The sequence below is a fragment of the Rhinolophus ferrumequinum genome, chromosome 26 (assembly GCF_004115265.2).
Source record: "Rhinolophus ferrumequinum isolate MPI-CBG mRhiFer1 chromosome 26, mRhiFer1_v1.p, whole genome shotgun sequence".
Classification (NCBI taxonomy): Eukaryota; Metazoa; Chordata; class Mammalia; order Chiroptera; family Rhinolophidae; genus Rhinolophus; species Rhinolophus ferrumequinum.
The window spans coordinates 13,427,973-13,452,881 of NC_046309.1; the positions used below are offsets into that span (position 1 = coordinate 13,427,973).

Sequence of the window (24,909 nt, forward strand, 5' to 3'; positions counted from 1 at the left end):
AGCAGAGGAACAGGGCAGCAATAGAACAAATGGAGTGACAGATTGGAGAAGAAAGGTTAAACACGAAGATATATGCTTATATGATTCCAAAACAAAGATCCTAGCATATACGTCTTAATAATTGTCAAAATAGTATACTATTTCATCATTCCCTTGAACATATCAAGAACTGTTTCAAATTTTCTTGAATTTCTCAAGGAATCAAATTAGCAAGCAAAAAGACACAGAAATGCTAAATACTAGGCAGGAACATTTTGGATTGTTAGAAACAAGTGACTTCCTAGGCATAAAGGAGTTTGGGAAAAAACTAGGAGAAAGTGTACCAAATATCACAGTCTCTAGATTAAAAGTTTATGAGTAATGTTTATATTCTTCTTTGTATTTTATATTACATATTTTATGCAATAAGCACATATTATTTCTATAATCAGAAAAAACAAGTTACTAAAGTTTAATAGTAAAAAGAACTTAGGCTAGACAATAGGAAAAATTAGCTGTCTAAGGGATATTAAACGTCCAATAGAATTTTACAGAATTACCTTCTCTATGACTGAACAACATCTATTTGTTTCATTTGTTTTCTTTTTAAAATTGAGATATAATCGACATAATATTAGTTTTAGCTGTAGAGCATAATTATTCGGTGTATGTACATATTGCAAAATTATCACCACAATAAATTTCATTAACATCCATCACCTCTGTCTTTTTTTTTTTCTCCCAAACTAACTTTAAGAACCAAGAATCCATTTTTAAAAATGACTTTCAAGGCCATGCGATCTTGGGTTTGGTCCAAGGAACTGAGCCTAATCTTCCCTCTTACCGTGCAAAGTCCAGGTCTGCCTCCCGCGACATGGTGATGTTGGTCAAATTCTGCTGAAGGACAAAAATGTTCCTACACATCTTCTTGATGCCAGACTCACTGATGCGCCTAAAGTACTGGGCACCATTAATGAGGATGCAGGAGATCAAATGTCCTAGGCCTGAGGGACCAATGGGCAAAAAGAGAAGGCAGATTAGTGCCATCCTGCAGAAACTGACTCATGGGACTGCTCTCTTCTAATCCGCCACTAGTTTAAATGACCAAAGAATACATATCTCTGATGGTTGCACCAGCTGATGTCACAATGATTTCAGAGTATTTATACACTGCCGTAGTACTTACAAATGGGGAGATTTGGGGCTGACAGCAAGACCTGGTATACCCACAGATCCAGCACTGCCATCGATACCTAAAGTCACTGTGTCAGGGCTTAGAGAATATGCCAGGTTGTTATACACTATTACAGTACATAGGGACTCTTGTTCTTCTGTACAGATATTTTGAGAGCAAAGAACACATGTAAATACAATGATCTATTTGGCCTCCTCTTCCTCCCACAAAACAGACAGGGGTACACTTTTAGTTCAAAGGTTGACTGAGGGAAACCTACATAAAGCAAAATAAATCAGTAAGAAATTGGGCTACTAGCACTGACACTAACACAACTCAACATTGACAATGGAGCATGTATCTAAATATTAATTGGAGAGAATATAATCAGAAACAAAATGTGAAAGAAAAGTTAACTGTTGAGTTCCCATGGGACACCTATGGACATTTCTGGGGTTTCATAAGTGGTTTGTTCTCACATCCAAAGGACCGTCTTAAGATCTATGAAATTTGGCAAAGAGCAGGTCAGTACATCAACAAAGTACAAGGTCCCATTCAGGATATTCTACGTAATTAAGGAGAGGAACGGTGGTTCCGAACCACCTGAGGCACATGAGGGTTATTGCTTTTAAAAGCTAGATTTTAATTCTAAAGGCCAGGAATTAAGCAAGCATCTCTTCCTTCTTTTTCTCTTATCCTTGCAAAGTTGGACTCTAGCAGGCAGTTTCCCCGAACTCTAAAGCTGGTCTGACTAGTCATAAGCACTCTACCATCTTTATTTTCCTTTTCTAAAGCCATGAAGCCCCTCTATGGTGGGACTTTTATGGTTCAGATCAGAGCTCAGGGCACATCTTCAGGTTCAAGAGCTCGCTCTGTCATTGAATGAGTTTTCCTCTGATGAGGATGAAGGTAGAAAAGAGGGAGGAAGATGCAGTCTCTCTTGCTTCTATGACACTCACCCACTGTTGCTTCAAGACCACAATTGCACTTCTACGTGTTACTATTTGCAAGTGAAACAGAAAGACTTTTACTCAAGGAAAAAGAAACACACACATGGGTTTTACATTTAATATCAGATAATTTATTGAGGAGAAAAATCACTGTTGGTCAAGTTTTGGCTAATACTCCTGAGTCCCTAAATTCTGGCTCTGCTATTTGCAGTCGGACCTGAGTGTAGGTAATGGGTGTGTATGTGTGCCTTGTTTACAGGGAACAGTAAATAATAATAAATATATCAAATAAACAAATTTATAGAATAAACATGTACAGTAAATTATAATGCTAGCTAATAATAAAACCAATGCAAGCTGGTCTGCTTTATATTATCACTATACACCAGCCATTCTGAACTATATCCGTGACGAAGTACTCCTTTCTGCCACACCAAGAAGCTTGAAACCCTGTCACTCCCGACCTCCTACCTTGGGAAACTCCATATTCTACCTTTTTGAGTGTAGAAAATTAGACCACAGAGAAATCACTAGATTTTAAAACAGGAAGTCTCAAACGTATGATTTCCTATTTAAAAACCTATTCTGTGCCAGAGAATTACACCTGCATTTCAAGATGTTGCCTCTCAACAGGAGTACATGTTAAGAAATGTTTGGGCGAAATGAGAGGCAAACCCTGGGAATGAGAACTGCGAATGTTGAGACACAGCGCTTGGAGGAGCCACAGTGGAGAGCAAGGAGGAAACCGTGTGTAGTAAAGGCAGAATGCTGCTCAGAGGGGCCTGCAGCTCCAAGCTACAGTGTTACTGCTGCCCCCAGATTGCCAGTGCTGTGAGGCTGATGCACCCCTCACCTTTTAACCACTTACACATTTTAGCTCAAGTCTTTTGGGGATATTTCCCTTCAGAACTCATCTCCATCTTTATAACATAATTTCCCGAAAAAAATAGGAATTTTATTTGGTCCGACTTTCGTGGAACGTAACTGTTTCATAAAGCAGTCAATGGCCTCGCAGCGGCACTCTCTTTCCTACCTGCAGGTTGCCACAATCCTTTCGACAATGTCCCTTCTTAATTGTTTTAAACAACACTGGCTGAATTCTTTGAGATACCCTGGATACTTGCAGCGCCCAGGTCTACATACAAACAAACCAAAACAAGAAAAGAGGGAATATGACTGGAAATCCTAACAGGGGTCCGTCCTATGGAAGGAATTCAGCAGGAAAAACTATTTGGCTGGCATCGCATTTTTCAATGTTGAAGGCAAATGCCTTAGATGGCACTGTCTTTCACAGCCTCCTCGCCTGCCTGCCTGCCTGCTCTGAAGGCATTTATGGACGTCGCCTTCCTAATTATCACTGCTAATCTGAGGTTTCCGTTGTTTTCAGACAATAACACATTCTCTGAGAGAAAACGCCCCCCTTGCAGTGATAATTTTAGCCCATGAGGGATCTTTCCGGGTTCTCTCCTCATTGTGTGTGTGTTTCTTTTTCTTTTATGAGCTCCTCTCGAGTCAATCCGTGGCCCTCCACACATTTGCCCAACTGCCATGAGTAGCATGTCAGGGAGGCAGCCGGGCTGCCATCTGCCTTATCTTGGATTACATCTCCTTATCAACCAGGAGCAGATGGCAGCCATATTGTGGTCCACCTAGCCGTACACACAGAGACTAGGTATTGCAGCTTTAATCGGAAAACAAAGAAAAACCCAACCACCTTTTTCTACAAGTTTTGAACTTCAGTAATAGAGAAAGATCAGGAGAACTTTCGCCCTTCCTTCCTCCCAAGCTGCCGGGGACGGGCAGGGTCTGACCTTCAAATATGTACTGGAACTTGTGCTGCTGAAGGCTGGCACCCATGGCCTCTTCGATGGCGCTGATGTCTTTGTTGAGCTTGACCACCAGAGGGTCATAATCCATACTTTCCACGTTAGCGACAATGGCGTAGTTCCCTTCCTTTGCAAGAGGGATGAGATAGTGGAAGCAGTGAACCCTGAAAAAGAGAGAGATGGGGAGAGCAGTTCGTAATACATCTTTATGCTATAAAAATAATGATCTTCTGGCGACAGAGCATCCAAATACTTAAAGCAGTAGTGACCCTCTAAGCATTTATGTACCTCTTCCCCTTTTCACCAGCATGCTGTCCAGAGAACAACTGAGGGCTCTTGAACAGTGCTCTGTGCTTGTTTAATTCGTATGTTGTGGGTAAGAAACACATGAGCTCTCAAATTCTTTTCAGCGACAGGACAGTATGCACACACTGTGAAAGCATTATATTTTTCAACAGATACTGTTGTAGAGAAAACTAGAGGCAGAGGTCACAGATCCTAAAAGTGTAAGCTTTGTCATGAGCCTACTTGGGTTTCAATTCCCAGTTCCAACGTTTACTAGCTGTGTGACTTCAGGAGAGGTATTTTCTCTCTTTGCCTCAGTTTCCATATCTGTGTAGTGGGAATGATGACAAGCCCTGAGGAGCTACCATATTTCAAGTGTACCGCATATGACCTGGCACAGGGGAGTCCGCAACAAGCGTTGGCTGTCATCACTACTGACAGAGTTATCCCTGTTCATCTATTACTTAAGTCAAACACTCAACATCCATGAATTTGGTAAAAATTGTGCCCTGGGAATATGAGACACAGTTTGTACCCTTGAAGACTTCACAGCCTAGTGGGGCCGACCGAGGAAAAGTGACCAGAAGGGGGCAGTGTCCCACTGAAAAGCACAGGTACTGGGGTGTCAGGAAAGGTTTCTGACAGGACGCGATACCCGAGTCACCAGGACGTATGTGAGTGAGCTCGAGGAAGGAGAGAACTCCTGCGTTATAAGGGCCTGAGTCAATTCGATTATGCACAGTTCTTTGGTTCTTTTTCGTAGATATTGGTAACTGTCCAAGAAGTCTGAGGTGGGTAAGGACTGGCTACTTCATAACTTTTGTATTAAGTTGAAATGAAAAGCAAGTAAGTTACAGTCCAAATAATTCACACACACATACACACACACACACACACGTATTTATTAAAAACACAAAACAAAAACACCATGCCTGATTCAAGCAGGCCATTCTATGAGCGCAGTGAAATCCTAACTCTCTACTGTTTTGGATGCTGTGTCTCTTGCCATAGCAGATTGCCTGGAGGTAGACATGGCGACAATTCAGTCATGATTCTGTTACCCTTAGAGTTGGCATCAGATAACAGGAAATATTCCTACACACATGGCTACAAAAGCCTTGGGCATTATCCCTAATGATGCTAGTACAGTATTGACTACCATCTTTTATCTATCTATCTATCTATCTATCTATCTATCTATCTATCTATCTATCTATCTAAGTCAGGTTTACTGAGAAATAATTTACAAACAGTAAAATCTACCCTACTTAGCGTGCAGTTCTCTGAGTTTTGACACATGCATACATACAGCTGTATAAGCACCCCCATAATCAAGTGATACAACAGTATCATTACCCCTAGAATTCCCTTGTGCCCCTTGGAAGCCAGCCTCTATTCATACCGCAAGGCTCTTGCAACCACTGATCTATTTTCTGTCCCTATAGTTTCGTCTCTTCCGGAATGCCACATCAATGGAACCATACAGTTTGTCGCCTTTGGAGTTTGGCTTCTTTCACTCTGCCTAAAGCATCTGCGAGTTCTCCAAGCTATTGCTCATGGGTGTGCCACATCCTCACTGTTCACCAGTGGACCTCTGGCTCATTTCTAGTTTGGGCTGATTACGGATAAAGCTGCTTCATGTACGAGTTTTTGTGTAAACGTAAGTTTTCACTTCTCTTGAGTAAATACCCTAGAAATCGATTGGTGGGTCATATGGGAAGTGTATGTTTGACTTTATAAGAAACTGCCAAGTTCTTTTCCAAAGTAGGTATGGCATTTTGCTTTCCTAGCAGCAACGGTCTAGAGTTCTAGTTGCTTCACATCCTCACCTGGACCTAGTTTTGTCAGTTTTTAAAAAAATTTAAGTTTTATTGAGGTATAACTGACATAAAATTGTAAGATATTTAAGTGTTCATCATAGTGATTTGATATATTTACACATTGTGAAACAATCCCCCATCTAGTTAATTCACAGACCCATCACCTCACATACGTATCCTTTTTTTTCAGTGAGAACATTTAAATTCTATTCTCTTAACAAATTTCAATTATACAATACAGTGCTACCAACTATAGTCACCATATTTTACATTCCATCCTCAGAATGTATTATTCAGCTTACAGCTGCAAGTGTGTACCCTTTTACCAACCTCTTCCTATTTCTTCCGTTCCATTCTCCCAGGTACCACTTACTTTTCTGTTGCTATGGAGTTTGACTTTTTTTTTTTTTTTTTAATATTCCACATATAAGTGATAGTGTGACTATTTGTCTTTCTTTGTCTGGCTTATTTCATTTAGCATAATGCCATCAAGTGTTTGCCAGTTTTTGTGTAAAAAAAAAAAAGTTTGGTCATTCTAATAGCTGTATAGTGGTATTTCATTGTGATTTTAATTTGCACTGTCATAATGACTAATGATATCGGGCATATTTTCATGTGCTTATTTGTCATCCGTATATCTTTGTGTTCACATCATTTGCCTAATTTTTTTATTATGTTATTTGCTTTCTTAATAAGTTTTGAGAGCTTTTTATGTATTCTGGATATAAGTCCTTTATTAGATGTGCATTTTGCAAATATTTTCTAACAGGCTTTCACTTGTCTTTTCATCTTAGCAGTGTCTTTCAAAGAATGGTTTTAAATTTTGATGAAGATCAATTTATCATTTATTTCCTTTATGGATGGTGCTTGGGTGTTAGATTTAAGAAATCGTTGCCCAACCAAAGTCACAAGGATTTTTTTCATATGTTTTCTTCTAGAAGTTTAAAATTTTTAGGTTTTACATTTAGATGTATATTCCATTATGAGCTAAGTTCTTTTTTATAGGATATGCTATTTCCTTATAACCTGTTCATGCAAGGGAATCTGAATGTCTTGACTACCAGTTCATTTTCATGATGAGTAATCATCTTAACAGCTGCTCATAAACTAATGACTAATTACACCAATAAAAACTCATTCTGACATTCATGTGCTAACTGGCAAAAATAGATAGTTTTGATCAAGGTACCAGTAACTAACTGCACCAGTCGCAGACCCCTCTGGGATGTGACCTTTCTGAGATAATAAAAGTCAACCAACCCTGGTGCAGGATTCGTGACTAGGGACACTGATAGGTATTGCGGTTGAAATTTACACCAAGTAGCTCTTGGTTAAAAATAAAATCAAGCCACCGATGCTTAAGTATTTTTATAGTTAATTATAAATATTATAAGCCCAGACAAGGGGAAGGCCATGTACGAAGGCATGAGGGAGGAAATGGAGGACATTTTTAAGGACAAAGAGTTGTTCCTTTCAGAACACACGGATCACATGACAGAGGCAGGAGGGGAACGTGGGGAGACGGGCGGGGGCCAGGTTGGCACAGTCTTGGAGGCCATTCCAGGACTCTGGACTTCATTTGAGAAGACTTAGGAAGCTTTAGGAGGATTTTAGGAGGTGAAATGATATCAGCCACTATGAGCTCTGGCAAAATCACTGTGGCACAGTATGAAGGGTGGACTGATGACGGAGAATGGAAGCAACTGGAAGTAGAGAGACTCCTTAGGAAATTATTATGCATTGGAGGTGAGAGCTTATGAGATCCTGAAGTGAGTGGCAAAGAGGAGAGATAAACATTGTTTTAAGGTACTGTCTTCCTCTCCCAAAACGACCAGAGACGAAACAGAAATTACAATAGTCATTGCCAAATGTCCAATTCCAAAACAGTGTTCTTTTTCCTTTCCGTTGAATTCTAGAATGTTGTTGCTGGCCTTCACATGACTTTGGCACTAAGGTTTCCTGGGAATATTGATGATCACACAGCAGGATGGGTGATTTTGGGAAAGTGCACACTTAGGACCCCAACAGTGACAGGCAGCTTGCTGTTGAATCCACCTGGAGCCTCCTGATGGTGAGAGAACCAGAGGATGAATGTGACCTTCTTGGCTTCCTGGGCTCAAATGGCAACTTCATCCTCTCCTTCCAAAGCTCAAGTAGGGAAAACTACTCACCAGTGTTTTAGGGCCTCATCCTGTCTTTCCTTCATTGGCGTGTCATTTGCCTTATGCTTCAAATGGTGGAAAGGCCCTGCTTGGTGGTTAAATGGGACCTTACAGGGACACAGGTACCGGACACTCTTTGGATGGGACCTTCAACACAGAACCTACTGGATTTGAGAACACCTTTTGATTGGAACTGTAACACTGTTAAAGAAAAACAGCGGCTATGGATATAAACATATCTAGGGGAATAAGACAAAATTGGGCATTTGAAGTTGTTCTGGACTTCTTGCTAGGCCTCCCCATTAATGCGTCGCCCATGAATTGTTGTTTTCTTGTCTGTTCTATCTGTACTCTCTTATTACAGTGGCTTCTTGGGTAAAAGTGCCAGCGACAGAGCTTAGCCAGCCACTTCTGCATTGTACCAGCTCCTGGATGACAGGGTCTAACATCTACTTCTTTCACAGCAGACGGGAACAAAACAAACGTTCCCTGATTGTGCTGACAGAGCTGAAGTTGGCCACACAGGACCTCGTACCTCTTACATACACGTAGGGAACTACCAAGTGGAAACAAAATCTCTGTACCAATTCCTTTTCTTTAATGGGCAACAGGTTTTGTTTGGGGAAACAGCTCTCTCTTTGGGTTTGGTTGCAAACCAGCTAATTCTCAAGAGTCACTGACGTTTTTTTGAGTACCCACCATGCGGCACGACCATTCCAGGTTCTGGGACCATCACGGTGAACAAGACACACCTGATTCCTGCCTTCTGCGTGCTAACCGTCTCTTCCATACTCGCCCACTGTGGGCAACGAGTACACAGAGCCGTCTCCTGTTTCAGCATTACTACACTACAGTATAATATTTGCTTGACATGTCTCTTATTCATTTGTATCAACTATACAAAAAAAAAAAAAAAGCTTATTACTGTGACAAGGAATGAATAAAGTCTGTGAACATTCACTACCTGAGCCATACGTGGAGTGGTCTGCCTACTTTTGTATACTACTCTCTAAAAGGAACAAAGACAAAAGAGAGCATATTCACAAGAAAGCAACCTGCACGTTGAAACCAAGTTATATGAGGAGGCGAGGACAATTAATTTAGAAAAAAAAAATAAACATGTTTCGTGTTGTCAGCAAAAGTCAAGGAAAGATAAACCTGCATCTCTAAAACTCAGCATTTTTTGTTATTTATTCTTAAAATGATCTTTCTCTGTTCTTAAACTAATGTTGAAGGAGATAGAGCAATGGCTGTTAACAGTACTGAATGGTTTCTTGTAAAGTTAATAAATAATGACTAAAACTTGTTCAGCATTCTCGAACAGTGCTGCCAAGGTGTACAAAACTTAAAAGGGCAGGATGGGGGTTAAGGATTTAAAAGATTTTACTCTAATGTGTTGAAAATATCTGACTTGGAATTGACTACACTGCGAGCAGATAATTCTGAACGGAGAACACATCATGTGCCCACACAATCAACAGCATGAATTCCAGGAGCTGTGACAGTAATTCATTTGATGTCCCCTTGTTTTTCTGTGCAACCCAGGTAACAGACGCGTCAGAATGTTACTAGGTGCTTTTTCTTCTTTTATGTCTATTGCATTTATCTATTCATAGAAAACAGCTGATTTATTTTACTGTCGGTGTGCAAACAGAAAACAAATTTTAAAATTATTGTGAAATAAATAGAAAAAATACAAAGGAAAAGCCTTATTTCTGGACAGCTGAATGTAAGAAATGAGATCAGAAAAATATGTTGAGTAAAATAGATTCCAAATCTGCAAGCTACTTCTCTTGCTCCACTCACAAGGTGCGCATGAGGAAGAAGTAATTCACTGAGCAACATAATGAAGAATGACAAAAGCAAGTGGCATAAAAAGGAAGTGACATTAACAATGCATTGTCAGTTAGGTTTGGCCTGGGTACACCTGTAAGATACCCAAGTTCTAACTGGAGTCCAAACATATGAACTGAAATCCTAATTACATTTTAAAACTCTAAATCTAGTAAAGACTCCAAAAGAAAATACTCTATCAACTTTAATAATGTTTCATGGTCATACAAAATGTTTTACTATACACTTTCTCATCCTGAAGTTTCAAAAGTGTATCCAACTGTCTATTTGACATGGCTACCTAGAGTCTAATAAGCGTTTCTACCTGAATATCTCCCAAATGGAATTCTTGATTTCCACGCCTTTCCCAGTCTCCTCCCTCGGTCTTTTCTCACCTCAGTTAATGGCTCTGGCATCCACATTGTTGCTCTAGCCCCAAAGTTGGTGGTTTTCCTTGATTCCTGTCTCTCGCTGCTTCTAGCCCCTGCGCCCTTTCTGATTTATCAATAAATTTTATCAGCTCTACCTTCAGAATATGTCTCAAGTCCAATATTTCTCAAACTTCCATCTCTGTCACTTGGGTGCTCATAATTGGTGTCAACTGGTTGCCCTACTTCCATTCATATTTCTCCCTGCGATTACTTTTCCACTTATAGCCAATGTGATCTTTTAAAAAGGTGAACGAATGCTGAATGAATGAGTATCACTTCCCACTTAAAAAGCCTATGGCTTCTTCCTGCACTTGAAGTAACATCCGAACAAGTCACCTGATCTTCAAGACCCTGTAATGTGTCAGGCTCCACGAGCCCACATGACTGGGCTCCAGCCTGCTTCTTCACCTGTCCTTCCACCCCCACTATGTCACCGGGCTACCATCACATTGGACTCCTCTCTGTGCCTCGAAACTGTCAACCTTGACTTCATCTCAGACATCAGGAGTCTGGAAATTCTTTTCCCCTAGGTCTTATCACCTTGTCACATTTTCTCTGACTACTTTATCTAAAACACAAAAAGAAAACAAACCAATAAAAAAATCCCCCTTTCTAGTCAATTCTGGCCCCTGTATGCGAGCAGCAGCCCCAATTCGCTATCGAGCTCTTGAATCGTGACTAGTCCAAATTTAAATGTGCTGTAAGCGTAAAATATGCAGATATCAAAAGCTTAGTACAAAAAAATACGAAATAATGCAGAACATCTCATTAATAATTTTATGTTAATTACATGTTGAAATAATATTTCGGATAGACTGGGTTAAAGAAAATGTTATTATAATTTATGTATTTCCTTCTATTTTTTTCAAATGTGACTGTGAGAACATCGAAATTATCTATGTGGTTCATCTGTAGCTTCCTTTGTATTTCTATTGGATACCACTGCTTGATTCCATTATGCTATTTTCTTGTTTTACTTGTACTTATCTGAAATTATCTTTTTTTGTTTATTCATTGGCTCTTACCCCCTTAGAATGTAGTTTCATGAGAGCAGGGATGCTGGGTGTTACTTTCATTGCTATATCCCAATTTTGAGAACATTGCTTGGCACAAAGAAGGCACTCACTAAGTATTTATTGAATGAATGAATGAATGAATGAATGAATGAACAACTGAAGACGTCCTAGTCTTTTCTGCCTATCATTTCCAAATGTGTAAGAATAGATCTTACCAAACTAATCAGAATATTCTACACTGTAGGGGAAGGAAGAAGAGTCCAAGAGTACAGCACTTTCAAGACTAGTTTCTTGAATTATTTTAACTTAATCATTTCAATTGGGTTTTAAATTCTTTAAGGAAGGGATCATGGTTCCTGCATCTGTATACTACTTTCTTGATTGGCAGAGTATCTTAGTAAAAATATCAATGACAAAGTTACTATAATTGCAATGCTACTGCACTTACTATGTGGCAGGTATTGTACTCATTATTTATTATTTCACTTGTAAAATCTCTACAAGTTAGGAACGACTGTTTCTATTTTTAAGATTGAGGAAACGGAGGGCTAGTCAAGTTAATTTACTGTCATAAGATCAACCACCTGGCTGGGATAGACATTCAAATCCAGGTCATTCTGCTCTCACAGGCTTTGCAAACTCTGGATCACCATATTCACAATATAACCTGTGCTCAAAATATTTAAGAGTGGCTGAATAACACTAGAAATGGTGTTCAGTGTAAGAAAAAAAGGACACCAATAATAAGAACCCCGCATTATGGTGATACTCCCCAGAAATGCCCGTATTCAGTGACGCATGACTCACGGTGTATTTCCGTCTCTTTGCTGTGTCATACCTGACTTCCAGATGCAGGACCAGCAAGCAGCGGTCAGCCATATCCTGGAAAGATTTGGCAAGTTCGCTCAGAGTCTGCATGATCTGCTCTGACACTGGGGGGAGATCCATGTTCACATGGCTTTCTTGAGCAGGAGACGACACTGAAAAAAGGGATGAGGACAGAACACCAATCACTTATGTCACTCGATGCCTACAGGTTTTGGTTTTTTTTTTTTGAAATGACATGTTATTTCGTTGCTCATCATGTTGTTTTGACCAATTTGGCTAATGCTAGGGTTGGCAGCATTAGACGTCCAGGACATGATAGCCTATTTCTGTACTTGATTAAACATAGAGGCCCAGCTGATTGTCTTGAATCAATTCACAGAATGATGGGAACAGAATTTCAGAGTTGGAAGTGACCCGAACAGTCATCTGGTCCCACCATGTGGTCTATGCTTGTGTAATTTGCACATCTTTAAGTGGCTGTTCAGTTTCTGGCTGCATACCCACACAAATGTTTGTGAAAGGAAACTCAATACCTCTGGAGGCAGCCGATTCCATCTCGGAAAGATCTGACCATCTTACATGAAGCTGTCTTTGTCGTCATGAACTTCTAATCACCGGCCCTGATACCACTACCTTTGCCGCCCTTCTCATGTGTGTCAGCACTTCAGGTATTAAACACAGCTCTTTTGTCTTACTTAAGTCTTCCCTTTTCCAGGCTAAATGTCCCCAGTTTTTCAACTATTTTTCAAATAATCGGACTGAATCATTTTATAATTCTCATAATTCCCCCACAAAGACATTCTAATTATTCTGTATCTACCTTGAAATAGGGGACGCAGAACCAAACATAAATACTACGGAGTGGTCTGACCTGACTAGAGAGAATGATCAACTCCTTTTCCAGATGCCCTGCTGCGTGCATGGAAGCCTCAAGTATTCCAGTGGACTGGTTGTGTGCTGTTTTCTACTTTAACTCATATCCAGCTTACAGTCAACTAAAGCCTTTAAAAGGGCCTTTTGGCAAATGTGATAAAGCTACCTTCTATAACTCTCCCCAGTAATTGACAAAAGATTTAATGGCATGTGGACACACTGTTTTCAGGAAAATACGGAACAGTAAAAATGTGAACTACATTTGTTGACGTGTACACTTCTGTTGTATATGCAGTTCCCCACAATTTCTCAAAGCTCATCCACAATAATTTGGCAATTTTATTCCAAAAGTTATTTTAGTTCTCTAGAGTCTCAAAGCCTGGCCTTGATCCTGTCTCCCTACTTATCGTGTGACCAAGAGCTAATTACTTAAATTCTGTCTGCCTCAGTTTCTTTTTCTGGAAAATGGAAATATTAGTACCAACAGCATGGGACTTTTGGGAGCATTGGATGGGTTAATGTAGATAAAACACCAACAGCACATAAAACTTACTCCATAGTAACACAAATGATAAACACAAGTAATTATTATTCATTAGCATGTGATTTGTCCAGGTTAAGAATCTTAAGCTTCATTACAACAACAACATACTTAAAAGATAACTCAATCCATCTTGAAGTCCAATTTCCATTCATCGGTATTTTCTGCTTTTCCATCTGGAAGTTCTTCTCCCTATCAGAGGATGCGAGAAGAGCTCCCCGGACTTAGGGCTCATGTGCTATGGCGAGGCACTACCGACTAAATGTCAGGAGGTGTTCATCTTAGAGGGTAGGGGGCCGACCTCTGGTTGCAGCAACATCCACAGTTATGCACTTTCAGGGCTGCATCTATTCCTAGACTCTGGCCAAGTGCAGAGAAGGACCCAGAGAGACAATCGAGACGTACAGACTAATCCTCCCTGGAACCAGACTTTAATAGTTAAAATGTCACAGCAAACGTAAAAATAAGTTTTGTTTGAGGGAACATGTAAGGAGGAAGGAAGTGCAGTGAAGTAGGTTTACAATGATTGCCGGCCTTGGCATCATCCAAGATGTTCACTAATTGATCTGCAGGAGGCTGGACATGTGACACTGCACCCCTCTGATGTTAACATGATTCCTTAACAGTGCTGTTAGGTGCGGGCCCGGCCTTCATACATTTTCATTTGGCAGGCTGGATGACAGCAACTCGAAGGAACACTGTTCAGATATTTCAAAGCATTCGAAGGCTTCTGAGCCCCTGGACCCCTCTGTTGTGTGACACTGGCATGGCGTGCTGTCTATGTATCAATGAAAAGAGGCAGAAATCATACCCTGAAGAAATCAGACTTGTGGTCTGAGGGTCAAAGCTGTACAGTCGTCCCCCTTATCTGTGGGGGATATGTGCCAAGGCCCCCAGGGGAGGTCTGAAATCACGGATAGTACTGAGTCCTGTATATACTGCTTTTCCATATGCACAGATACCTTTTCACTTAAAGGAAGCACTTTATGGCTTCTCTTTGGCGTATCGGAACTGCCAGCATCTTGCACTAGTCTTGCACTTCGGGGCCGTTGTTAAATAAAATAAGGGCGACTTGAACATACAGCGACAGTGGACCTGATAACTGAGATGATTGCTAAGTGATTAATTGGAGAGTAGCACGTACAGTGTGGATACACTGTACGACGCGATGGTTCACAGCCTGGGCAGGACGAAACAGTGTGGTGTGAGAGTTCATCACGGGACTCAAAATCGTGCGTACTTTAGGACTTAACGAATTGTTTACTTCTGGAATTTTCTATGGAATATTGTCGGACTGTAGTTGACCGCATGAGTAACTGAAACCGTGAAAAGCAAAACCACAGGTAAGGAGAGGACGACGGTTCTCATCTCCCACACTCTCTCAAGGGCATTCTGGACAAATTCCACCAAGACAGTAAAAAAATACACCTGCCCTTCTTAATAGAAGTACGTAATTTCTCCGTGTGTAGCAACTGACCACTGCCAAACTGTGCAATTATGAAAACGTCTCCAAGTAGAAGTACGCTAATGGCAAGATGAGCAGCCAAGACAAAACTTGCAATGAGTGAGGGGGTAGCACTTTAGAAAAGCAGCATGCTGTGCACTTCACTTGACTGTGACCTAGAGCAAAAACATAACATTTTAGTAAAGCAACATGAAAAATGGTGCTCAGCATTCTACCGAAAAGCTGGCTTGTGAATTCTTGAGGGCTCACTGAAATGTACGAAGTTCTTTCTTAAAAAGAAGGAATTCACAAAGAAATGCTGAGCATGGCAAACAGACAACAAAAACAATTAACTAGCTCTTTAATGTCAAATGGAAACCTACAAAAAAAGCAGCGCTGACAGAATCTGCTGTTGGATTCCTGATCATTTTATTAGACTATGCACTTTGAGTTGTTTTTCTAATACTGGGTGTGGGTCACATCAGATCATTCGTAATATCCCTGTTCCTCTTATGATAAAAGCAGGCATCTCTGAAACTCCTAGCTAACTATTTGTGGCAAGATAACCATGGCTTTTTGTACTAAATTGATTGGTCTATATGAGGAAGCTGAACCTCGGTCTCTGGGGCAGACACCGCTTATTAGATGAACCAACAGATATTTCCAATTCTGCTGTGCTCACCCCACTACGGACTCTGGAAAGCTACAGGTCTGCATTCTCGGCCTTGCTTTCATAGTGAGAGGTGGCTATGTGTCACCGTGTGGCCAACGACCCGCTAACTAGATTCTTCTTTGGCAACTTGATCTAATCCTGGGCTAATTCTGCAACTCTTTGGACAGCGAAACAAAAGTATGGATTGTTGCCACTAAAATTTCCTGGATTTTAATCTCAAAAAAGCCTTCCATATCACTTGTCAACCCTTCACTAGTGTTGGCCAGCACCTACCCCTTTCTCAGCAACTTTCTCAGATTCATGCTGCTCTCCCAGGCCCCTCGTCTTTCCTACTCTCTGCTACTCCTCTCTTGAGGACCTCAGATTCTTAAGATTTCAGAAGAATTGTTAACACTTGCTTCCTCCATAGTCGTGCATTCTATGAACTCTTCCATGTGCCATACTCTGATTTCTGCCTCCAGTTCTTCATTAAATAATTATTGTAATAATCATTGGTGATAGCCTAATTGCCAAATCCACTGGGTACACTTCAGTCCTAATCTCAGAAAGTCTCTCTGCTCCATTCAATATGACTGGCCATCTCCTACTTGAAATTGTATTTCCCTTTGGTTTACACGGCACCATACTCCTCTGGGTGTCCTCTCACCTCTCTGATGTTGTTTTCATAGCTTCCTTCCCTGAATCCTCTCCTCTTCCTTTAGCCCACCCATAAATGCTGGTGTTCCCAAGGAATTTCTTCCCTCTTGGTCACCCTTACTTGTCATTCTATATGTCCTTTCTGAGTGAGCTCATCCATTTTCATGCTTTGTGCTATTACCTAGGAATTGATGACTCCTAGATAAAATTTCATTTGATCAACTGTTTGTCAGGTATTTCACCTGTGCATCCCAACGCGTCTCAAACGCAATGTGTTCAAAACTAAACTCATTATCTCTTGCTAGCATCTGCTCTTTTTCCCAAATTCCCTTTGGTCAGTGGTCTATAACTCTAAGAATCTCAGCTGCCGATATGACACTCATCTTTGAGTCTCTTCTCTCTCGTTCTCCTCAGCAAAAACTAATTTCTGCCAACTTTATTTCGTCAATGTTTTCTTAATACATGTTGTCTTTTTTATACCTACTGTCACTATCTTGGTTTAGCCCTCATCTCGTCCCCGGATGACAGCAGTCACTGACAGATGTCTTTGCCTCAGGCCTGCTCCCTACCTTCATTCAATCCTCCATATTTAGCTAATTAAACCTGAGTTAGAGAATCAGAGTTATTTATCTAAGACACAAATTTGACTATGTTAATTTCTTGTAAAAATCACATCCATGTATCCCACCACTTATATGATGAAGTCCAAGTTCCTCAGCAAACCTTTCTATGATTTTTGGTTTCTGTTCAATACTTCAGTTTTTCTCCATCTTTTACCACTTTCTCCTTCCTCTCCAACTTTTCCCTTCCTGAAGACTGGCCCTTTGACCCATCACCCTTTTAAAGCAGATTCCCTAAACATATCATGCTGTTTCAGGATTCCACCTTTGATGGCTCTTCTTACTTTTTCTAAGCTGTTCATGCTTTCTGGCTCAGAAAATCTTTCCTGTTCTCCAGGCAGGGCCATTGGCTCTTCTGGGCATTTCCCCACACCCCACAGAATTCTATTAGAGTAGTTCTCATATTCCATTGACATTATCTGTTTATCAATAGTTCTCCCTACCAGATCATTACTCCCTCGGGGAAGGATTTTATGTGAAATCCTTATATAAAATAATCAATGCTTTTTTAATTAAACAGAACAAATGATTTGATTGACCAACATAACATGATGAACATAACTCACATAATAACAGGCTGACAGAAATCAGGAAAGAGAGGGAATAACCTGCGACTTTCAACTAGAACTTGCTCCTTCGTTTCTGCAGTATATTCTCGGGACAGAGTGGGGCATAGGTGGAGAGGCGAGAAGCTCATTATAGCTGGTTCCCTGGGTTAACCAGGAATCTCACAGAAGTACAGTTTAAAGCAATTCTGGTCAATCCCTACAGCCCAAGCACCTTCTCTATAAACTGCATTGCCTTTAGAAGTCACTTTAATTTCATGAGGCCATCTTTCCGTTCCTGAGACTTGGGATGTCTCTTTTCTATTGACCTAAAATCCCTGGCAAAGCACATGCCCAGCGTCTCTCCAGGAAGCCAGGACGCTAAGTGTCATGGAGGAGCAATCAGCGTAGGACATCAGGATGTCTCAAGTGGTTCCGTGTCCTAATATTAACCAGGCTGAAATCTGTTCAGGTCTCAAAATTAGTCAAAATTGGACTCATTCAGACTCAGAAGAGCATCTGTTTTCAAGGATGCAGCTGCTACACTTTCAACAGCAGCTCACTGTGACTTCTTTAATTGATACATGCGAGGATGTCCCTTGTGCATCTGCGATATTATCGAAAATTGTTACAATATGAGCTTAGACGCGTATCGGTTGTCATGAAAGTGGTAAACTGAAAAGAGTTTTCACTTTGGTTATCACTGCAGGAATAGAAAGGTTCACTCTGTGAACGCAAACTTTTTAGAAAGTGGAAAAAGACAATGAACAATGATCCCACGCGATTTTCTCACTGGAAAGCATTTTAGAAGATCGCATTTTGGTACAATCGTCATTTCCGATTCCTCTTTCTATGTGTGCAGGGAAGTGACAGACACGCCATCGCTGCTTGAACCTGGGATAAAACAATTTAATGTCCAATCTTCAGGTTTCCTATTTAGAAAAGTGGGGGTAATAGCCCCTTCTTAACTCCTAGAGCAATGTATTATTAGGTTTTGTAAATAATTTTGAGATCCTCTGATGTTGTTACCTGGCTGACATTTTTAAAAATAAAAATAGGTATGCTGAGCAGGCCTGTGACATTAAGAACTCCTGGGGCTTACAGAAGGAATGGGGACTGTGACAGTAGACCCTCTATCTCACCTCTTTCCTCTCCTAAATGCCTGTGGGGTATGCTACTATCAAGCCTAACACTGGGGTAGGATTTAAAAGTGTCTGTAACACCACAATTGAAAGTTAGAACTTAATGCCAGCTAGCTCTAGCCTCGGCCTTCGTACTTCTCTAATCCACTATCTGTACCTTTTACTCATGCCCTTGAATTATCTGCAAACCTATAAGTTAATGACCCCCTACCCCAGGAGGCACTCTGTAAGTATTTGTTAAATAAATGGTTTACCTATGAAACCTACTGACTTCTGGAATGGACAGGTGATCTTCACATGCTTAAGTCTCTACTGTCATATTCGCATCTAATTTGAATTTTCTTAGGATGCAGATATCCTTTCTCCCTGATCTAAATCATTACTCCCAACCTGAATTTCATGGTGACTCTTTTTGATCACTCCTTTTCTTTTCCAAGACACATTTTAACACCAGCTATTCTTCACCAACAGTCCTAGCTTTCGCCACTATTGTCAAATCATTTATTTAGTCACGTTTTCCCACACTCCAAACAACCTAGAACCTAGTTTTTAAGTTCTTTGGCTATGCTTCTGCATAAGGATGGGCCTTATCTAAGAAACGTGTTTTGCCAAGTCCTCTTTATTTTGCTTCCTATTTCAGATGCAATGGTTCTTCTGTACCCAATAATAACTTTCTTTCAGTTCAGATTTCCCTAGAAATTTTGGGTCTGAACTAGCAAAGCCAGTTCATTTTGAAAGCCAAGATGCTGACTCAGATTGTTCTTTGACCTATAGAATTATGATCACAAAGAATGAGGACATACTGTGCATTATTCAGATTAGATCCTATACATGCACAGATGTGTATAACCAGCTCTGGAAAAACAGCTTACTCCATGAGACATAATACCCAGCCAATGGATCCTATTATATCTAATAGTTGTATGCAAGAATGTCAAGCCTTTCACTGCTGCCTCTGGAAGCAGCTCTCTTTTGTCTACTCTTACAGGGGAAGAAGGGCAGATGGAAGACATTTTTTAAAAACTGGAGTGAGGAAAGTGGAAAAAATTCATTACCAGGAAGGAAAAAAGAAATAAAGATGGGGGAACTAGAAGATAAGGTGAAAGTGTCTTACTTCTATTTGCTTTTCTAGGGTCCATTCACCTAACTGATAAAATATTTATGGTAAAAAAAGAAAAAACTGCTTCCAGTGGGTACAGGAGGCAAAGACCTACTTTCTTTTCTGAGGTACTATTTGTAATTTAAATGGCCATGTTTTATACCTTTCCCCCTTATTAATCATAAATTTATGGGCAATATAACTTCTTTGTGTTCTTTGGAACATTTCCTTTTCATCCCTCTCTTTTTCTCCTCCAAAGTGTTTTTTATTTCCCTTCCTATAGATAGTAACTCCTGGGGGAAGAAAATATATGCCTGTCCAGCTCACTGCCCAGCCTAATGACGGGTGGTCAATAACTTTGGTGTGAGAATGTATTACTATGAGGCCCAAAAAGACCAAAGATCAAACTTTTATGAAGAACTTACCTTAAAGAATGCTGCTTAAGAGTAATTTGCATCTCTATGAAACCATACTCTTTCCTGCTGCATCCCAGAGAAATACATTCTTTCACTTTTTATTTCCTCTAGAACACATTTCTTAACAACGCTGCACCTCATTTTCCTAATTTCTACAATGGAGAGAGTTGTGAGGACCAAATGGGGGGCTTGGCCCCTCGCAAGGTGCCCCCTTTTGATCCTTAGTAACACCCTGCCTCGTCTTATGGCTGTGGCACATTTCATCTTGCACTGTATTTGCCTGAGGCATCCCTGGTAGACTGTGCGAGTCTCGGAAACAAAAGCAATACATCATTCTTCCTGGCGTCTCTCAGAGCTTATGGCTCTTTCTCATACTCAGCAATAATGCCTGTTGAATTTAATCTTGGAGGACAAATCAAAACATTTCATATCCTTTTTTTTCATTGCATCATCACAATGCCTTTACCCTAACGTCTTCCAAACAGTTCATTAGCCTGGAACGTTATTCTGTTTCAGGGTAAGAAACTGAAGCTCCAGAACAACTGTGCATGTTTGAAACTGAAGAACAATTCCAGATATTGGCCTATCTAGTAGAAGCAAAGGAGATTCGCATCAGGCTCATGGTGAAGAGCAATACCAGAATAAGCAGCAAAGTAACAAAGGACAGCTGTTTCCTTAGGCTACCACAGGGGAAGAGGCCAGTCCCAACGGAGCCAGTGGCGTGCACTGCACACGGCACAGCTCCACAGAGGGCAAATCCCACCAGTTGTTTGGCAAACAGAACCGGATGCTAACAGGCGTAGGGAAGCCTGACGTTCTCCTACGCCTTTAGCTGTGGGCTCCTAATCCGTATACTGCAAACCTGCACAGACGTAAGGATTGTACGCCTTGTCAGTGATAGGACAGACCTCGGCCTCTTTTATACCTGGGGGAACATTAATATTGATTTCTCTTTTATTCCAAATGATCCTCCCTGAGGCTTGGTAAAAACCTAATCGTCTGCTAAAATGGCGTGTCACGTGGCCAAATCAGCTCCTGCTGGATGTGAAAGAGCAATGGGCGGAGGGAAAGCTAATGGACAGCTCCTGCCATTCTGTTCGAAGACGCTACAGTGGAGGTATACAGAGGGTGACAAAACAATGTATATACATTTTAAGAAAGGAGAAAATGGTATTAAAATTGTAATCCGCAATATATACTGATAACAAAAGATGAATACAAGTCATGTATAGACATTGTTTTGGCTCCCCCGGTATTAGATTTTCCATGGACTTTGTACAGCTTTTTTTATTTCTGTCTGTGAAATCCCACATCAAAGAGCATCTGAAAGTGTTAACAAATACTTAACCAGATATTTTTAGGCGAATAAAGGACACAGATTTAAGTTTAACAGAATTTCAGAGGCAAAAATATCCTATGGCAAAGAGGTAACATTTATCCATGTGTTTGAACAGCTTCCTTCCAGCTCTGGCATTTATACATCTTCCAAAGAGCCGTAGGGGATGGCTTACTCACTGTGTAAATTAAAGACATTAAGTCCATGGACAAATGGTGGAATGGAACCACACAGAAATGCAGCGCCAAACAGAATTCCAGTACGACACAGCAAATAAGTGCCACAAATACAGACAGAATGAAAGGAGTTAAATTGAAAGTCCTAGATGGGGATCTCTCTTCAATTTAACTTTTCCCAGTTGCCTTTTTTCCTGAGTTTCCTGTTCAGGCAGCTGCATCCTTCATAAATTTGGACCCAAGTTGAAAAGTAATCATTACCTTCTTGACTGAGAGCCGGTAAAACCTCGCTTTTATCTTTGTGTCCCCAGTATACCGCGCAGTTTCTAGAACTAGCAGCTAGCTAACTATCAAGCACAGTGAATAAGAAAGCGCCCTTTGGCAACACAGAGATCTGAGCTCAAATTCTGACTTTCTCATACACCATTTGGGTGAATGTGTCCGTAACAGACTCCCCACCGATAAAAGGAGGGTCATCAGACCTAACTCTCAGGACTGTGACGATTAAAGAGAAAATATACTACAATTAAGATGTGACAATTAAGTTTGCAAACTAATTGCAATGATGCTGCTAACCTATTTTAATATTAGAGGGATTATTCATTATGAATTTGTACCAACTGGACAAACAGTTAACCAAATTTACTATTTGGAAGTACTGAAGAGGCTGTATAAAAAAGTTAGACGACCTGAACTTTTTGCCAACAATTCATGGCTCTTGCATCATGACAGTGCACCATGAGATATGTAACATTTTTTCCAGGATGAATTCACGAACTTAATTGTCATAACTCGTATAAACACTTAGAATAGTGTTTGCCACACATGTGCTTAACATACGGCAATTACTATAACTACTACTATTATTGTTTATTCCATAAAGTTATGAATAAACAACAAAAACCGAGTATCCTTCCCCTCCATCTATAGCTTTCAGGAGGCTTTGGAACAATTAGATTAGCTCTATACATTTCATGGCAAAATGGCTGAGCTACTGTGACTGCAGAGTGAAACTGGCAGAATCGCAGGAGCTCTGGTCTCTCTGATCCTATTGCTGTGTGAAAAACACACAGACACCTGACTTACCTGGAAGACAGAGGTGACCCTGCCACCGAGCGCACAGACAATCACCGAGACTCGCTATGGAGTTGGTAACGGCTTCCTTGAAGCGTGCAGGAAGTAAGAAGTATAGAAAGAATTAACTTGCTAGCACACAGTGCAAGACTTGCAGGTATAAATCTTGCTAAGAGAATTTCCAGTCAGTGAGAACAAGTGAGGCCACTTGCGCAGTATGTAGTAAAGATAACAGTTAAGCTGTACCTGCCTTTTAATCTCTCTCGTGCAGGCTAAACTGATGAATTGGTGCCATACATATGTTGACTAATGCCTTGGGAAGGTTAATAATACACAGCCATATTTCTGTCTTTATACATTAGTAACACATGGATACTGTTCACTCGTCCATCCCAGTCTTGCTATATAATCCCTAGAACAATTAACAGTTCATATAGATGTTTCCTGAATCAACTTTCCTAAAAATCAAAAGATGAATAATCTGTTTTTATGCCAGTGAAGGGTATAATTATTTAATCAGTTGATTAAATAATTTCAGGATAATGCCTTAAAGTCTAAATAATTTTCTTTCCCTAAGTAAAAAAATTAGTATTCTCATTAATTATGAACCTGATTTTCCTACCTATAACAACATTTCTTTTGGATTGACTTTTGATGGTTAGGCTCAGAAAGTGGTTCAATTATGACTCAACCACTTACTAACTGAATTACCTTGGACAAGTTGTTAAACCTGTGAATCACAGCAATCATAGTTTTAACCTCAGAGGATCATTGTGAAGATTCAATGAGATAAAACACACAAAGCATTTAGAACAATGCTGGACCAGAGTAAGTGCTCAGTAAATCTGAGTTCTTGTTGGACCTTTCGGTGAGAACTCTGAAAGACTGAAACTCCTAGACTCATCTTATCTCATCAAAACACCCTATAAAAAACTGCAGCACTTAGTTATGCACAGGGCTAGTGGACAGAAAGGAAATCATATATTGATTTATATTAAGACATTTACACTGTGTAAACTTATGACATTTTGACCTTAAAATAAGGAATCGCAAAAGTTTCAGAACACCACAGAATTCTGGAAATGCTCAAACTAGTGAAGACAACAGGAGAAGGGGATTAAGGGTGGCAGGTTTAAATTTTATCCTTTCATCCACAAAAGGGGGAGAATGACTTTCTCCAGAATTGCCAGTTCCATAAGAGACGCGGCGTTTCGGGCCGGCATGAGGAGGTGGTAGTTTGGTGGGAAAGCAAGCAAAGACACTCAGAAGCAGTTGGGGAGAGAGAAAGTAGTCTTCACCTTACTGTGTTTCCCCGAAAATAAGACCTAACCAGAAAATAAGCCCTAGCATGACTTTTCAGGATGACACCCCCTGAAAATAAGCCCTAATGCGTCTTTTGGAACAAAAGTTAATATAAGACCTGGTCTTATTTTCGGGGAAACACGGTATTTTGAAGGGGGAAGGACCGAGATCTCTCTTTTCAAGGAAAGGATGTCTGCAGAGCTCGGTTCTTTAGCAAAGTGAATTTAGGATAGATAGTCAACAAAGCTTTGAAATTGTTTTTAGAGGTCAGGTCTGCCTTACTCAAACAGGGCCTGAAAAGTCATATTTATATTTATATTTTGGATCAGCACTTATTTCATGGTCACAGTTTATTTCTCTCTGTCGAAAGTACTATAAGGAGAGAAGAAGAAATACACATGGGTGTGTGTCCATTTGGTATCAGTGAGGGAGTAAGGATTATGAATTACATAGCCATGAAATTTTGACCTGAAATGATAGAAATTGTTATTTTCACGTGGAGAGACGGAAATTGTACTATAAATTATTTCAATATGCTCATAAAGACACTGACAAGCCAGGTCTTCTATTAAAGCTAAAACAGCTGAATTGGGCTTATTTTGAAAAGATTTTTTAAATTTTTTTTTTTATTTACTACCTTGGGAGACTTGTTATTTCATTTGCTTTCTTGGGAACATGTTCCCCTTCATATTACCCTAGATTAAGTTTACTACAGAGTGTGAGATGGG

The 24,909-nt window shown here is 40.3% G+C and overlaps 1 protein-coding gene across 2 annotated transcripts in view; it reads right to left on the reverse strand.

Annotated features, from left to right (window-relative positions):
- The window catches only part of EXOC4 (exocyst complex component 4), a 634,133-nt gene that overhangs the window by 45,688 nt on the left and 563,536 nt on the right, over positions 1 to 24,909 (reverse strand). For both annotated transcript variants that reach the window (XM_033099157.1, XM_033099158.1), the window contains exons 15-17: positions 12,315 to 12,456; positions 3,915 to 4,093; positions 824 to 983 (exon numbers count right to left, since the gene is read on the reverse strand). In XM_033099157.1, the coding sequence (XP_032955048.1) occupies positions 824 to 983; positions 3,915 to 4,093; positions 12,315 to 12,456 (481 nt within the window). The remainder of the gene's footprint in view (positions 1 to 823; positions 984 to 3,914; positions 4,094 to 12,314; positions 12,457 to 24,909) is intronic.